Genomic DNA, 16,485 nt, shown 5'->3' on the forward strand with positions numbered 1-16,485 from the left:
AAACGGCTTGCCCCCACCATCTGCCAGAATTGCAGAGACCCATTTTGAGTACAATCGTGTTTTCATCTTCTTTCTGGATTCCTCGAAAAAATCCAATATTTACGTTGAAAAATTGTCCACAATTTCTGTTTCTGACAAAATGGGACCAATCTAAATTCTCCCCGCATATTCGCTGTGCAAGAATAGCCATTTTAATGCTTGATTTAATAAGTAGGGTAGAATTCTGAATTTTAGAGCAAACTTATTTTTTTCATTAAAAAAAAATTAAATTGGTCATCTAAACTCACTTTATTAGGTTTTCTTTTTAACTTTTTTTTATTATTCAAATTAGTTTTTTTAAAAATATAAAATAACCATTAAATTTATATTTTTTTGTCGCTACTTCATTATATATTTAACTTTTAATGATCAAATATGATATATATATATATATATATATATATATTATTTTTCTTATTTCTCACAATTATAATAGTTCTCACTTGATACATGTTATATATGTGAGTGTATCAAATGAGAATAATTCTCAGTTTAAAAATGCAAAAAAAAAATAAAATTGAGTCGTTCAACTACACATAAATTATAAGATTAAAAATTATTTAATAGTCACAACCACTAAAAAAGATCATATGCATATTTTTTAATCCTGATTATTCAAATGGTAAGATTTAAGATCTAAAAGTGTAGGTATAGTTTTCATTTATCGTGGCGAGAAGTTTTCTCATTTTATACATAGACATCTATTGAAAATGGTTTTTATATAAGAATGAGAAAATTAAATATTAATTAACAAGGTTCAACTTAGTTAATAAATTTATTCAAAAAAAAAAACTTAGTTGATAAATATTTGAGTTCTTTTAAGTATGTTGGGGGATATCTTTGGCAGAAAACACGAGAGGGAAGGTGAATAGCTGCAAGAATGTCTCGTAACTCTGCTTGAATGTCGCAATACTCGAGAATTTTGAGAAAGGTGAACTAAATTCACTTTGGTTATTTTGAACTAAACCGTTCGGAGGGTATGATCGACTGCACCATCTGAATTATACTTAAAACCATTGAATAATTGGTAGAAGCTTTACCATGGCATAAATGATTTATTTATAACATTACTAGCCTTTGGTTGATTGATTTCTTAAGAAACCAATGTTCTCTAATATTCTTCAAGTTTTATTAAGTTATACTTCTCTCATTTTTATCTTTATTGCACAAAAGAAAAATCTAAACAAACAAACCCAAATGCTTTAAAGTATGTCCAAACAATGAATTCTCCTCATGCTAGGTTTAAGATTCTAGCAAAATCAACTTTATTGGTGTTAGTTCAAGAAATGAGTGGGTGTGGACTTAAAAGGAAAATTTTGAAAAATTAGGAACCAAATACAATGACAAAATTTTAGAGGACTAAAACCAATATGGGTCAATATTTGAAGGACCAAAATAATATTTAATCATTTTTTTATCAATTGTATTCGTAAGTAGAAATTTGGTACAAATTGAATGGGTGTGGTTAAAATAACACGTAAAACCCAAATGTTGAACGGAAATGAACCGATAACAATCGAACTACAAACTAATCATATGGTCAAAGTGGAAATTAGTTTCTTCCACCATGTCTGGTAAAGATTAAAGTTGAAAAAAAATATATATTTTTTTAAGTTTTCTTCGGAAGCTTTTGAACCAAACACGCACTGCACCTTCTAGAGATGTCTGTGAAGCAAAGACAGTTGTTTCGTGTCATCAGAAGATTATCATAACATTTGTCAAGAACAGCGAAAAAAGAGGGCGGGGATCAATCATCAGTTCAAAACAAAGAAATCAAATTGAGGTCTCAGCTTGCATACTCAGAAAGTCAGAAGGACGAATCTACCTTGATGAATTGATCTGATCTTCCATATGAAAATATCCTATTCACAAGTTTGTACAAGCAGTCTAGCACAAATAAATTATCTGGTCTGTCATTCTGTGTCAACTGTCAAAAAACTGTCACAAAAATTGGGGGGAATTGACACTTCCTTGTTAATGGGTATAAAGAATGGAAAATTGAAAGATGTTATTACCTTGTGCAGACCCTAATGACTTCTCAGCCAAAAATGTATTTAGTGCAGTAACGTATTACCATACTACTCTCAGGTTCTGCCATCTACATCAAAGCCAGCACCAGTCCAGTCAGGAGTTGAAGACCTAGTTTTGGGCACCGCGCCAATTCCTTTTCCTCTTTGATAGTTAACTTTCTTTTTATTTCTTCCTTCTTCACTAGGAGGCTGTGGTTTATGCTCATTGGTCACTGGAACTTTCAGACCATTATTTTGGTATGGAACATTCCCAGCCGATCCTCCTTGGATTGCACTATCCAGAGAACTTGATCTTCCATCCTAGCATAATTCACATGCAAGGTTTTAACATTCACCAGAATAATATGAATATGTTTCATGGGGCAAGTAGCATGTGTCAGACAGAAACAAATGATGCATGTATAGTCAACGATAAGCAGGAAACAAAGATATTTTCAGTGGATAAGTTGCACAACCAGTGTGCATTCTCTTGTATATGACAACCCATCCCTTTGATCCCAAAGTCAGAAACTCCCAATCTATAGAAATATCATCGGTTTGAAAGCAAAAATAAAAAATCATCGGTTTGAAAGCAAGCAACCATATATAGTTGAAACTTTGAACATGTTAGAAGTTTAACCTATTATTTAAATATGTCGGACCTGTAATGACTTTGATATGTGTTCATGATTGAGTTAGTTCAATGGCTTGGCCAGTACCTTTTATTTGATATGTATTTATGATTTTGATCTTGGAGTCAGGTTTGACAAGATTGAGAATAGACATTCTCATAATACAGAGGCAGACCAGTAAGTATTAAAGAAGGTACATCAACTCAACCACCAATGTAAAACACAATAGGCTATCATTTACATGATGCCATAGGAGCTATTGACTATATAGAGATCTGAGAATGAGGAGTGTGATAAGAATAACATACACTATGCAGACTAGTTGAACTTCGATTCGGATTCATAGCTTCTAATCGTCTTTTTAAATCCTCCAGCCTAGACAACTGAGAGTTATTGCTCTCTTCGACCTATAAAAGATTGCTACTATCAAAACACAGGATGAAAATGTAGAATATTATGGCCCTGTTCAGATAAAATTTTCTTTGTGTACTTACAAGAAAAGAAAATAAGAAAGAAAAATGAAATAACCTTTGTCCATAAGCTAAAATTAGTTTTTGCACAAGTTGAAATAAACTTTCTGAGGAAGCTAAACGAGAGAAGCTTCTCGAAAAGCTGATTTGACCTTAAGCATAAGCTAATTTTACCTTAAGGGAGAAGCATATTCATTTTACCTTCCTATTTTCTTCTCCTATAAGTACTTCAAAGCTTATCAAAACATGGCCTATATGTCAATATGTCTTTGTTTAACAATCTATTTACCAGTTTGCTTAAGTCTTCACATAACTTCTGCTTTATTGCCTCTTCTTCTTGCACTGTTTTTGATGCTGATTCCCACACCTGCAGCATATGCAGTCAAGATATACTATAATGGAAAAGATAATTAATGATGCTTATCAATGTTTTTGGTGATCAATTCTCAACTCTTCCATTAAATTGTGTAGGCAGTAAACCTCTTATCTAAGCCATAAGTCATCCATGCTGATTTAAATGTGTTCAATTTATAATTTAAAAATAAGATACCAAGGAGATCAATTGAAAAGGAATACAATAACTTTATCAAAAATAAGTAAAGAACCAATCAATGCATATGCATATGTTGTTGAGACAAAGAATGGTTAAAAATATCTTTTTTTTAATGTGATTGGTTCAACTTATTTTGAGTAAATAATCACACTTATTTTGGCTTCCAAAGAGAGTTTTTGAAAAAGAGATTATTTCCCTTAAAAAAAGTTCAAAACATGCTATTAATAGAGTCATACTATATTGACAAAGAAAAGGGGGAAACTAGTTAGGTATAACCGTATAAGTATAATGTCTTTTATTTACCATGTAAATTCCCATTTAACCCCTAAATTTGTTAGTATCTGTTGCTTTAGTCCTTCACCTTGACTTTGCAAAATCCACATTTTAGTCCATAACCTTGCAAAATGACATTCACTTTAGTCCTTTTTTATGCAAAATAACAGTGGAATATGAAGTGAAAAAAGACTAAAATGAATGACTTTGTGAAGTCAAGAACTGAAGTGAGAATTTTATAAAGACAATGACTACACTCAGAATTTTAGAGACTAGATTGAGCGTTTATTCTTTATTTACCAAAACAAAATGATGTCATGAACTAGAATGTCTGCACAATTGTTGAGGTTAATGTTAAAGAGCATAAGTTATTTCCAATTTATGTGATTAAATGAGTTTATTGAGTAAAAATTTATCCAACCCATTTTTCTAACCCTTGTTTCTTATTCAGTATATGCAAATGATGAATGCACTGCTGAGACAACCATTCTGCATTTCTACTAGTGACACTAACTTAAAGGTAAAGTCACATTTAAAAAAAATCATTCAAGCTATTTACAAGCAGCACAATACTCTGTTAACATTTCTTTCTCCAGCCTCTTTGTTGATCTCACTGTAACCTCAATAACTGATGTCACACAGTAAAACGGTAGTGACACACATTAAAAAAGAAGCATACCTTGCGTGCCTGTTCTTCCTGTATCTTTGCCACACGAATTTTCTCGGTTGATGCCTCTATCTTCTTTCTCATATGTTCCAGCGCTTGAAGTAAGCATGGCATATAAGAAAGAAGCAAAGTCATTTCACATTTCACTAATTAGTAAATTACAACTAGGAGGAACAGGAACAGCTCTTAATTTATGCAAGAGGAAACAATGACATAAAGAAAACCTGCTTTCTTTGGTCCAGATGTAAGCTTCATCTCTAATCCAAGATTTGCAAGCTCACGCTCCACATCACGAATTTTAGTATAGTTTTCTTGAATGTACCTAAAATTATTTTACAATAATGAAGGGGAAAAAAAGAATATATTCAATGATCATAGAAGAAAGGCTTTTTTAAACACAGAATATTTTTAAATGCTCCATATGCTTAAATGATATCCGCTGTTATTGTTCTGGTAGTATCTGAATCTGAATTCGATTCTTAATCCAAAGAATCCAAATAATTCTTGACCAAGTTTTACTTATCTTCCGGCCAAACTTCAAATTAATCAGAACTTTTTTTGTCTGACGAACAGGAGGATTAAGAAAAAAAATTATATCTGCGGCTTTATAAATTTATTAGAAATAATTTGTAGGAAATCAAGAAAATATTAATTAATTTTCCCCATTTATCAATGCCTTTAGATATCTCCACCTAAATAGAAACCGTGTGAATCGTTTGGCACCACTAATGCAGAATTGAAGATTAAGAATCAATGCTCAATATATTATTAAATTAAGCATGAAATGACCAAAATTAAAACAACGAATTAAGTAGTAGCAGCATTTACTTCTTCAATTGAAGCTGTTCTGCTTCGATTATCTGCAAAAAAGCAACGAGATTGTGAGAGATTGAAAAACGAAGAATGAAGAGAGAGGGAGGGAGAGAGAGAACCTGTTCGGTGTAAGTGATAACGGAAGATTGTCTGGGAAGACCATCGGATCCGATCTCCGGGACAAACGACGGGTTTGAACCCATTTTTTCTGAATCGGATCCACCAACAAGCCCTCTCTTCCTGCACCGGCACCAACACCAACACAACCTCGATCCTTATCTCCTTTTTCTTTTTTTTCTTTTGAGACAATTTTTTCTTTTTCATTTTTAGGAATGGGATTTTCAGCAACTGGATTTTTTTAAAATTGTAAAATATGTTTAGTTATTGTTAATTTTTCTATCGAAAATTTTGTGAGAGCTTTGTTTCCCTAACAAAAAATTAATATTATTTTCAGCAACTTGTTTCCCTATCAATTTTTTTTTCTTTCTAAAAATATTAATTTATTATTAATTAATATGAAAGGGTTTAATACTATGCTTAATCATATTTGTAAAAAATGAAATTAATTCATAAATTAGCATTTTCAATAACATTTTATTCTTGAAATACTTTTTATACTTTTTTGTTCAGTATAGAATTTTTTTATTTGCTTGTCACTTTTCTAATAATATTAAAATATTATATATACCAAACTTTACTTAAAGTTTGCTTCTTGAATATATACGATTTTGACTCTTTTTAGATTATTTTTCAAATTTTTATTTTATTCTTTTTAAAGTATTTTATTTATCGTTTTCCTTCTAGTGATAGGAATATAGATGCATACATTTCTTAAATTTCAGTATGCAAAAATTTTGTTGCCTCTTGCTGAATAGAGTGGGTTAATTTTTTTATTTTTTCAAAAAATATTTTAATTATAAAATATGATAAATATTAAATAAATTAAATATTTATTTAACCACACTAGGCAAATATGGCTATGTTTCTCTAGGCAAATATTTAAACTTAGCTCTAGATTTTTTGAGTGTGGTTTAATAGAATTTGTTTTGTATTTCTTTTAAATTTTTACAAATAACCAAATAGTAATTTGTGTACACTTTTTGTAATAGAGCAAACAAAAAATGAAACATTTGAAAATATTAGGAATTATAGACTTTTTGTTAATCTACGTAAAACATAATAGAAAAGAGAAGATGAAAGAGAAGTTTCCAGACCCTTGCAAGGCAAAACCTAATGACATAGAAAAACAAAGAATATAGGAGAATGCAATCATATTCAAAAAAGGAAAAGAAAAATTGGGAGCTGACTTCCAAGTGGGTGAGTCTTCAAAGACGGCACCAGATAGAAGAGTGGAGGCTTTGAATCGCAACGGGGCAAACTATGACTCATATGCGAGTGCAATTGTTAACAAAAGAAGGATTGAAAAAGAGATACAAAGGTGTTGCCTAAGGAGAACTCAAACAAAGAGGGTTCAATTGGAGTTACAATCTATGGTACAATTAACAGTGTCGTTATAGAGAAAATCAGGGTTGACAAAAGCATGGGTTGGGCGTTTGTGGGACTTGGCGGTCTTTGATAGACTAGAGAAGGAACTTATGTGGAGTGGTGGAATAAAAGTAAAACCAAAGTATTTTTAGGTGGTGACATGGTATTGCTAATGGGTCTCATGGAATAATGAAGCTGATCACTTATAACATCAGAGGCCTAGGAGGGAGTGTTAAGTGAAGTTCAATAAGGAGATTGGTACTAAAAAAACAAGTGGATATGATCTGTTTGCAGGAGACGAAAAAAAGAAAGAATTGATAGATTCATTTGCATAGAGTTGTGGGGTGATTCCGAAGTTTGCTAGGCAGAAAGTCCAACAATAAATACGAGAGGAATTGTGTATTTGGAGTGAGACATCATTTACAATGCAAAGGAAGATAGTGGGTAGTGGTCTCATAATGCTTGAATGCATTAGGAAGGAAGATGGAGAAAGAATTGCCATTGTAAATATATATGCACTGTGTGACATAGTATTGAAGAGAGCTTTATGGGAAGAAATAAAAAAGATTAAGCAAGAAAGCCAGCTAGACATGTGGTGCATCATAGGAGATTTTAACTATGTTTGCAAAAATTCTAAACGCGTTGGGGCTAGTCATAGAGATTAGGGCAACAAGATGATGAGGGAATTCAGTGTGGTGTTGGAGGATCTTGAAGTGGAAGATATGTCATCTGTTGGACGCAAATTCACATGGTATAGGCCTAATGGAGTGGCGAAAAGCAAGTTAGATAGGATACTGGTTTCACATGCCTGGTTTGCAAAATGGCAAGGGAGCACCCAGTATATTCTGAACTGAAACTTTTTCAAACCATTGTTCGATTCTCCTAAAGATCAATAATGTTGACTGAGGGCCTAAACTATTTTAGTTCTTAGATTGCTGGTTTGAAGACAAGTCCTTTAGGAATGTTGTGTCGATGAATGGAGAAACACTGTTATACACATGTTGGGAGACTATGTATTGAAAGAAAAACTAAAGGCACTAAGACATAAATTGAATGTATGGAATAGAGAAGAGTTTGGGGACATCCAGCAAAAGATTTCTCTAACTAGAGAGAGACCTCAATGAACTAGACAAAAAGGGTGAATCTGCTACCTTGTCAGAGGAAGAAATGATTATGAGAAAGCAACTACAAGGCAAATTATGGAAGATTGCTCACTCAAACGAGTCCATTATAAGACAAAAGACCAAAATTAAGTGGCTTAAAGAGGGGGATTGTAATTCCAGATATTATCACCTCTTAGTAAACTGGAAGCAACGTCATAATATGCTAAGAGGTGTGGCGGGGAGGGGCGGGGGATGGGCTTGAATTTAAGTCGACACAAAAAGAAGGAGGAGGTCAAGGTTGCTGTTTGGGAATTTGGCAACACAAAAAGTCCGAGACCAGATGGTCTGAATTTCAAGTTCATCAAGGAATTATAGGACGTAATGAAGATGGATGTTATGCGTTTCCTTGGGAAATTTCATGCTAATGGAATTCTCCTAAAAGGGAGCAATGCCTCATTTATAACCTTGATTCCTAAGGTGCAGGATTTGCAAGGTCTCAATGAATAGAAACCTATTTCGCTCATAAGGTGTATTTACAAGATCGTTTCCAAGATCCTATCATCTAGGCTTAAGAAAGTGTTGCCTATAATTATTGATGAGTGACAAAGTGCATTCACAAAGGACATACACTTACTCCACAGTGCCGTTATTGCTAATAAGGTTATTGATGAAGCAAGGAGATGTAAGAAGAGATGCTTAGTCTTTAAAGTAGACTATGAGAAAGCATATGAATTAGTGAGTTGGGAGTTCCTCCTCTACATGCTAAAGCATATGTGCTTCTGTGAAAAATGGTTATGATGGATAGCTGGGTGCTTGAGATCATCATTTATATTAGTGCTGGTCAATGGGTCTCCCACCTCAGAGTCCTCCCCACAATGAAATCTCAGACAGGGGAACCCATTGGCAACATTCCTGTTCATTATTGTAGTAGAAGGCTTAAAAGCTTTGATTCGAGAAGCTCAGAAGAAGAAGATGTTTGGGGGTTAATTCGTTGGAAGGAAGAAGGTAGAAGTCAATATACTTTAATATGTTGACAATATTGTGATGGCTAATGTTGCTGTCATCAAAACCATGCTCCGAAGTTTTGAGATGGTGTCGGGATTGAAAATTAATTTTGCAAAGAGTTGCTTTAATGCTTTTGGGATGTCAGATGAGTGGGTAAATAATGTCGCTGATTTTCTAAATTATCGCTTGTTATCTATGCCCTTTACCTACTTGGGGATTCCCATTGGAGCTAACCTAAGGCAAAGCGAGACATGGGGAACCATCATTGCAAAGTGTGAGAAAAGACTATCAAAATGGAGACAAAGACACATATCCTTTGGAGGGAGAATGACTCTAATTAAATATGTGCTAACATCTATTCCTATTTTCTATTTCTCTTTTCTCAGGGTCCCAAAGAAAGTGGTGGGTAGGTTGGAAAAGTTGCAATGGTGGTTCTTATGGGGAGGGGAAGATGACCAAAACAAAATATCATGGGTCAATTGGGAGGATATCTACACATCTAGGGAGAAAGGAGGATTGGGGATTTGAGATTTGAGGAAGTTTACTATTGCACCGTTAGGGAAATGGCATTGGAACTTATTTCATAACCAGTGGGAGTTATAAGCAAAGATCTTGGAATCAAAGTACGCACCGTTAGGGAAATGGCATTGAAACTTATTTCATAACTAGTGAGAGTTATAGGCAAAGATCTTGGAATCAAAGTACGGAGGATGAATGAATATGGTTGAAAAAAGAAGGAATAAAAAGGAATGGATTTGGTGGAAGGATTTATGCGCTGCATGTGGGGCAATAGAGGAAGGTAGGTGGTTTAACAATGCTGTGAGGTGGAAATTGAGGAGCGATAAAAAGAAAGTTCTGGGAAGATGGTTGGGTCAGAGGAGGTGAGTTGATGTTGGGGAAATACTTGAGACTCTACAACATTTCAGAACAACAACATTAAATGGGGTTGGCTATGGAAGGGGTTTGGGAATGGAGTTTCAGATGGAGAAGGAACGTGTTGAAAAGTGAAATAGGAATGACATCAAACTTCATGCAAGAATTAGAAGCGATACATATACAACCTTAATATTCTGATAAGTGGGTGTGGATGGTGGATCAAAGTGAGGAATATACAACCAAAAGTACATATGGTTTGCTAAGTTAGGAGGGTTAAGTGGAGGACAACAACAATATAGAGGTTTTTGTAGATTTATGGAAAATGAAAGTGTCCAACAAGGTTCAACATTTTGTATGGAGACTGGTTTGGGACAAATTGCCAACCAGGAAGAATCTAAGGAAAGGAAATGTAGATTTAGAGGATGATAAATGTCTGTTGTGCTTAACACAACAGGAGGATGTGTCACATATTTTCTTACACTGCCCAAAGGTGTTGCCTATGTGGTGGGAATGTTTATCTTGAGTACAAATCAAATATGTTTTTCCAACAAATCCAACACATCATTTCTTACAACATCCATATTGTCATTTGCTTTGGCTAATTCAGAATAGGTGGCGTATCCTGTGAGCTTCTCTCACTTGGTGTATATGGTATCAAAGGAACAAATTGATCTTTTCAGGCAAAGCATTTGATGGATAGAAGGTCTTGGAACAAGCTCTATTTTTTGTATAGGAAGAAGGTGATGCTAACTAATTTTTCGTTGTTGTTGGATTCTCAGCTGCATTATTAGTTACTGGACTTTGGTGCACAAATATGTACTTCAGCTTGTCCATATTAGGACACCATAGTTTAATGTATTGACTAGTATGACTGAGCTGTACATATATCAGTACACCTCTACTGTTTTACTATTTTATATATAATACATATTTATTTTTGTCGATAAAACAAAGGGACTAAAGACTATTATTACTTAACCAATACTTTGAAGTTCAAGTCTTGCCGGTGTGACTGCATTCAAAATTTGCAATATGAGCTTTGTTGCTTTTATTAATCTTACTCAACTTGATCTTGGAAATAGTGGGTCAAATTAAAACCCCCTACCAAAGACATGCAATTTCAATTATCTTATTGGGTTACACATATATTTTTATTTTTTTATCAACCAAAACCAATATTAGATGTTAGATCATTTCTTAATTAAAACTGAATACCTTTTATTTGATTACAAATATTAAACCTAGGAAATTCGTGAACTCAGCTGTTACGCAATCCCAAAACTTGAGAGCAAAAGAAAACTAGAATTAATATAAGAAAATTTCATAGACAAAATTTTTAATTAAAAAGGAAAAAGAATTCAGCATCACCTAAGCTATAGCTTAACAACCAATTATAACAAAAATCTGTCAATACTGTTTATATTACAGCTGCTTCTAGTAAGAATTGCAAGATAGCTTCCTTTGTAGGTAGTGCAGGAATTGCACCTCTCTCAGTTACAGTGAGGGCACCACATACATTGGCAAAATATAAAGCCTTTCGAAGACGTTTCTCATCCTGCCAACCAAAACAAATGTATAAATTCCCTATGCAAGATTGATGATAAAAGTATATAGTTAATTGACTGGTCATATTGTTCCATTTCAAGAAACATGGTCTAAAAAAAAAAACTATAATATTTTGCAAGGACAAGAAACTAAAATTGCTATATTTGCAGAGATATAAAACATGTTGACAATAGCAAGGACCAAAACCGGTGTGACAAACATTGCAGAGATTAAAAAAAAGTAAAAATTACAGAATAAAACATTTGTAGGGACCTTAAACATAATAAATATTTAAGCCTTTTGTTTTCAAATCTTGCACAGAGCACCTAAACACTATGCCACTGATTATGAATAAACATCTGGTTTAAGTACATCTTCCACCATTGTAAAACTTCTATCTAGCACACTTCACCTAAAGACTATGGCACTATATAATAAACAAGCGTGTGCTTTAAGGACTTCTTCCACCAGAATTCATGTTGCAGCATAAAACATGGTTGAATTGAAGTGATAGAAACCCTGAATAGCTATTAACATGTAATAATAATCAAATTCCCTTTGCAACTGCTGATTTTCAATAAATGTGATAAAAGTATCTCCAACTTCAATCTCTTTATTCAGTAGTTATTTCCTTCAGCAATTTATTCCAAAAGTAAAAGGTTAAAGGACTCAACACTTTAGGACATGAATAAACAACTAGAGTGCACAATTATATAGCTTCTGAAGTCAACATCAACGGAAATTAAGCCAAAAAAGAGCAATATCAGAACATGGCTCCACAAATTTTTATTGTACTGTATGAGATACAGATGGAGCCAGGACAATTTAATCTAAAACCAGAACAAGTCAAAATTCAAAAATACCTGAAAAATAGTTTGGTCAGAAGCTATGCAGTATAAAATCCCACTAACAAATGCATCGCCAGCTCCAGTTGTGTCTACAGGTTTAACTTTAACACCTGCAACCCTGCCCTTAAATGCCTGCAAAGAAATTTTGGCAATCACAATTAGCCAAACAATGATTCACAAGGTGCAAAAAAGAAGACATGGGTGAGTCCTAAAAAGCAAACTTCATATCAGTTTTCACTAGCTACTAGTAGTCATTAAGTGTATTGGTACATTCATACTCAGAAGTCACAGCAATTAATTCAGTCCATAACTCATTAGTGTAAGTGACATGTGATATTTGTCCATGACCGTACCTACAAGCACAGTAGCACACTGCACCTACACGGACAGACCCCCACAAAACAAAGCACAGATGAAAAGATAAACTGTGTCTCCAATGAGATGGGTGACATCATAGTCAAATGGTTATGGTAAGCATACCTTCGTGTAATATCTGCAACCCTGTGAACCTTCAGTAACAATTAAAAGCTTGAGATTTGGGTGAAAAAGTTTCTTCAAAACAACATTATCATCATAAGGATCATCACCCCCAGTCAAAAATGTAATCTCATCCTCACTTATCTGTACACACATAGGAAGATACCAAGTCAACTCTATTAAGGAAAATAGAAAGGGATAACAGAATTCTTATTTTCAAAATTAAACAGTATAGCAGAGAGTAAATTTAATTGGGGATTAGTATATTAGCATTTATGAAGAATATCTTGCTCACATATGTTATACCTTTATAACATCAGCTTGATCCCATATATCCATTATGCCTTTCCGAGCGGAGTCTGCAGAAGGCCATAGAGCCAATCTCAAATTTGGATCATATGATAGAATGCAACCAGAGTTTTTGGCAATGCTCATAGCAGCAAGGTGAGCTGACTTGCATGGCTCATCAATCAAGCTGATGGAGCCATAATGGAATATTCTAGCCTAAAATCAATGTTATGAAAATCATGATTAGATCAAAGGTCTCAGAGCAGCATTTCATAAAATACAAACAGATATTCCAAACACCTGCTTTAGGATATCTTTATCAAGTTCTGACTCTTGAAGGAGCATATCAGCGCTTGGATTGCGGAAAAACAAGAATTCACGTTCTCCATCCGCTCTAAGTGTAACAAAAGCTAATGCAGTTCTTGCATTAGAGTCAAACCGCATGCCAGACGTCTCAACATTGTTCTGCTTTAAAATGTTACCCAACATGTACCCAAATTCATCTGCTCCAACCTAATAAACAGATGGCAATGAATTAAGATGTGATTTCTATTCTAGTAGTTCAAGCAAGCATTTTCTTTCCTCCTCTTTTCTTTTCCTTCTAAGAACAGGTGCACAGGAACAAGTTTCATCAGAACTATTCAGTTTCAAAGATAGCATATGACAAATATGTATAAATATTCAGATTTGGACAAATCATTCAGGACAATGTGCAGATAGATAGTAACAAGAAAGTGAAGAAATTATATAACCAACAGGATCAGTGAAGTTGATTGAAAACTACACCTTGCCTATGAAAGCAGATGAACCTCCCAGTCTAGAGATACCAACAGCCACATTGGCAGGTGCACCACCAGGAGCTTTCTTGAAAGCGGGTGCTTCAGCCAGTGACACTCCTCCCACCGTTGGAACAAAGTCTATTAACATTTCCCCAAAGCAAACAACCAGTGATCTTGTTTCCTTGCAATCTTCTTTTTTGAGATCATGGGATTGACCTGCACACAAGCAGTATCTTCAGACCAACATGAGCCATGGTTTGTCATAACTTTTAATTCGTAACAATGTGATTTCAGACTCCAGAGTAAAAAAGTAAAAAAAATTGAACACTTCAAGAACTAGGACAATCAACTCAGATGTGTTCTGCTATGTTATGTGTCCATCCTCTCACGTTACTAAAATCACAAAGACTCAGTACAGGTTGTATTTTGAATTCGAATACTAATTGTAAACAGTTAGAAAACATGACATTCATGTGCATCATTGGTTCAAATAATGTACTTTCAAAGCACCCATTTCTGCTCCCAATACATGCCTTGGATTGAATCACACAGATCCCATGCATACATGACATAAGAAATCTCTTCACCCCCAAGGTTTTAAAAAGCGGTCTGGGACCATGCTTTCAGCCTCAACGTTAAATTGTTTGGGCTCTTTGTTGCGACTGCAATTGTGGCTGCATTTATCTACAATTGCCATTTTCCGCAATATCAAGGATTGCGGCAAAACCGTGGCTCTTGACGACTGCATCGTGACCACAATTCCAGCTGCACTTATCTACAATTTTCGGCAATACCAAGTAACACGATGAAACTGTGACGGCAATCGTAATTTAAAACCTTGCTTGATCCCAAATAAAAAAAAATATCCAAATACATCAACTGCAGCATAGAACCCCATACAAATGCTAACTAACATCAGCAGTGATTACAGAAAGACCACATCATCATGATTTTGTACCTCTGCATGGAAATCACACCCCAGAGGAGTCATTTCTCATTCACAAAGCATGCACAGATATTGACAAAAGATAACAGTTCCAATCAGCAGAACGAAGCATTCACACCGACACACTCAACAAAGATCTCTATTTTGATTCAGTCCAACAAATCCCAAAAAGAGCAAAACCCACCACTCATAAAACCTCAGAAACAATCTTTATCTTAAAAACTCTTATTCCAACTCATATAAATAAATACATAATAAAAACAATAATAATCATAATAGTTACAATACAAGAACATAAAAAACAAAAAAAAAATGTGGGCAGGGAAAGATAGAGAGAGAAGAAAGGTGACAAAACCTGATGAGGTGGGATGAGCCATTTATGAATGATGATGCAATGGAAGGTGTGAGATTTTGGTGGCAAGAAGAAAACAGAGGCTATTAACAACTACTTTGTTGTTGTGTAATGAAGAGAGAGAAAAAAACACGGAAGCAGTGAGAAAAGTAGATGAGAAGGAGAGAAATTGGTTGGTGTTTATAACAAGTGAGGTGGTAACAAAAAGGAATTCAACAACAATCAACGCGCATAGCACCCAGATTTTCACTTTCTACCATATTTTTTCTCCAACCAGTTGCCAGAACAAAACTTTTCATCATCAAAGTGTTTTCAACTTCGTTTTTTCCTTCTTTTCCCTCAAATGTTATACCAGGGGCATGGCCTTTTGATGCAATTCATGTAGACACATTATAAATTTTAAGGGTTAAAATATTATAAATTGTAAAACCGTGAACCCATTAAACAAAGAGAAATTAAAAGTATTTTTTTCAAAAATTTAAAGGACGGATAAAAATGAATTATTCTTTTAAAAACTAAAAAAATAATTATTTAAATTTAAAAGATTAAAAATATATTTAAGCGAGGACAAAATTTATTATTCATTCAGAAATTGGAGTACTCCAAATGATAACATTTATTTATTTTTATGAGGATACATTTGGTGCCGTTGTCTCTTTCAAATTTATTATTCATGTGGAGTAGAGATTGAAGTTTATTTTTGGAGAAAAGTATTAAAAAAACTTTTTTAAAAATAACTTTCAAGGTTTAATTGATTTGTACCTTTTTATTTTAATTTAATAGATTTTCATGATATCCAAACAATAAATGCATTCAAAATAGTTATCGATAAATCATTTATTAAAGTTTTCGTAATAATCAAACAAAATATATACGTATGAAACCTGCTAGAGTACGTTTAGGTGATATGCATGAAATCTAAAGTTCTAATCTCAATGTTGTTATTATAAAAAAAAATACATCTAAAATTATTATTATCAACAACTCATTTTCTTTTTTATAATTTAAAATATTTTTACGATAATCAAATAAAATCTGTTTCCAAAATAATTATCATATACTAGGGTCTACATATTGAAAAACATGCATTCCTGAACATATACGACAAATAAGAAAATTTAAATCTGATAAAATAATTTAGAGCGCCGATAGTATAAAAAATACATTGTTATCAAATTATAATTGTCATGTATAATAAATTTATTAAATTTTATTATAATTACTTTAAAAATCCTATTCATCATAAATTTTCATTAGTTTATTTTATAATTTTTTGATATTAACACGAAAATTATTTAATCATGAATTTGACATTAAAATATGTA

At 33.5% G+C, this 16,485-nt stretch overlaps 2 protein-coding genes across 8 annotated transcripts; both read right to left on the reverse strand.

The window, feature by feature from the left end:
- Positions 1 to 1,418: 1,418 nt before the first annotated feature.
- Positions 1,419 to 5,788, reverse strand: LOC114391260. Of its 6 annotated transcripts, none has more exons than XR_003662081.1 (9): positions 5,576 to 5,784; positions 5,472 to 5,503; positions 4,868 to 4,965; positions 4,656 to 4,738; positions 3,440 to 3,517; positions 2,989 to 3,087; positions 2,055 to 2,369; positions 1,865 to 1,957; positions 1,419 to 1,704 (listed from the first exon to the last, which is right to left on the reverse strand). XR_003662081.1 is itself a non-coding variant. In XM_028352326.1 (7 exons), exons 1-7 carry the CDS (start codon positions 5,657 to 5,659, stop codon positions 2,124 to 2,126), a joined length of 720 nt encoding a protein of 239 aa, XP_028208127.1. In that variant the 5' UTR covers positions 5,660 to 5,784; the 3' UTR covers positions 1,862 to 2,123. The 6 variants fall into 6 exon arrangements, 1 of the variants encoding a protein (XP_028208127.1); XR_003662080.1 differs by having other exon boundaries at positions 1,865 to 1,977; XR_003662079.1 differs by having other exon boundaries at positions 1,865 to 1,966; positions 5,576 to 5,783.
- Positions 5,789 to 11,207: 5,419 nt separating this feature from the next.
- LOC114389079 (probable fructokinase-7) lies at positions 11,208 to 15,519 on the reverse strand. 2 transcript variants are annotated; one of them, XM_028349668.1, is made up of 7 exons: positions 15,164 to 15,519; positions 13,870 to 14,078; positions 13,384 to 13,596; positions 13,102 to 13,299; positions 12,799 to 12,939; positions 12,334 to 12,450; positions 11,208 to 11,480 (listed from the first exon to the last, which is right to left on the reverse strand). In XM_028349668.1, the coding sequence occupies exons 1-7, from the start codon at positions 15,183 to 15,185 to the stop codon at positions 11,343 to 11,345; spliced, it is 1,038 nt and encodes a 345-aa protein (XP_028205469.1). In that variant the 5' UTR covers positions 15,186 to 15,519; the 3' UTR covers positions 11,208 to 11,342. The 2 variants fall into 2 exon arrangements, with proteins under 2 accessions (XP_028205469.1, XP_028205470.1); XM_028349669.1 differs by lacking the exon at positions 15,164 to 15,519 and adding an exon at positions 14,821 to 15,084.
- Between the last annotated feature and the right edge of the window lie 966 nt (positions 15,520 to 16,485).

This window comes from Glycine soja, chromosome 16, assembly GCF_004193775.1.
Source record: "Glycine soja cultivar W05 chromosome 16, ASM419377v2, whole genome shotgun sequence".
Taxonomy (NCBI): domain Eukaryota; kingdom Viridiplantae; phylum Streptophyta; class Magnoliopsida; order Fabales; family Fabaceae; genus Glycine; species Glycine soja.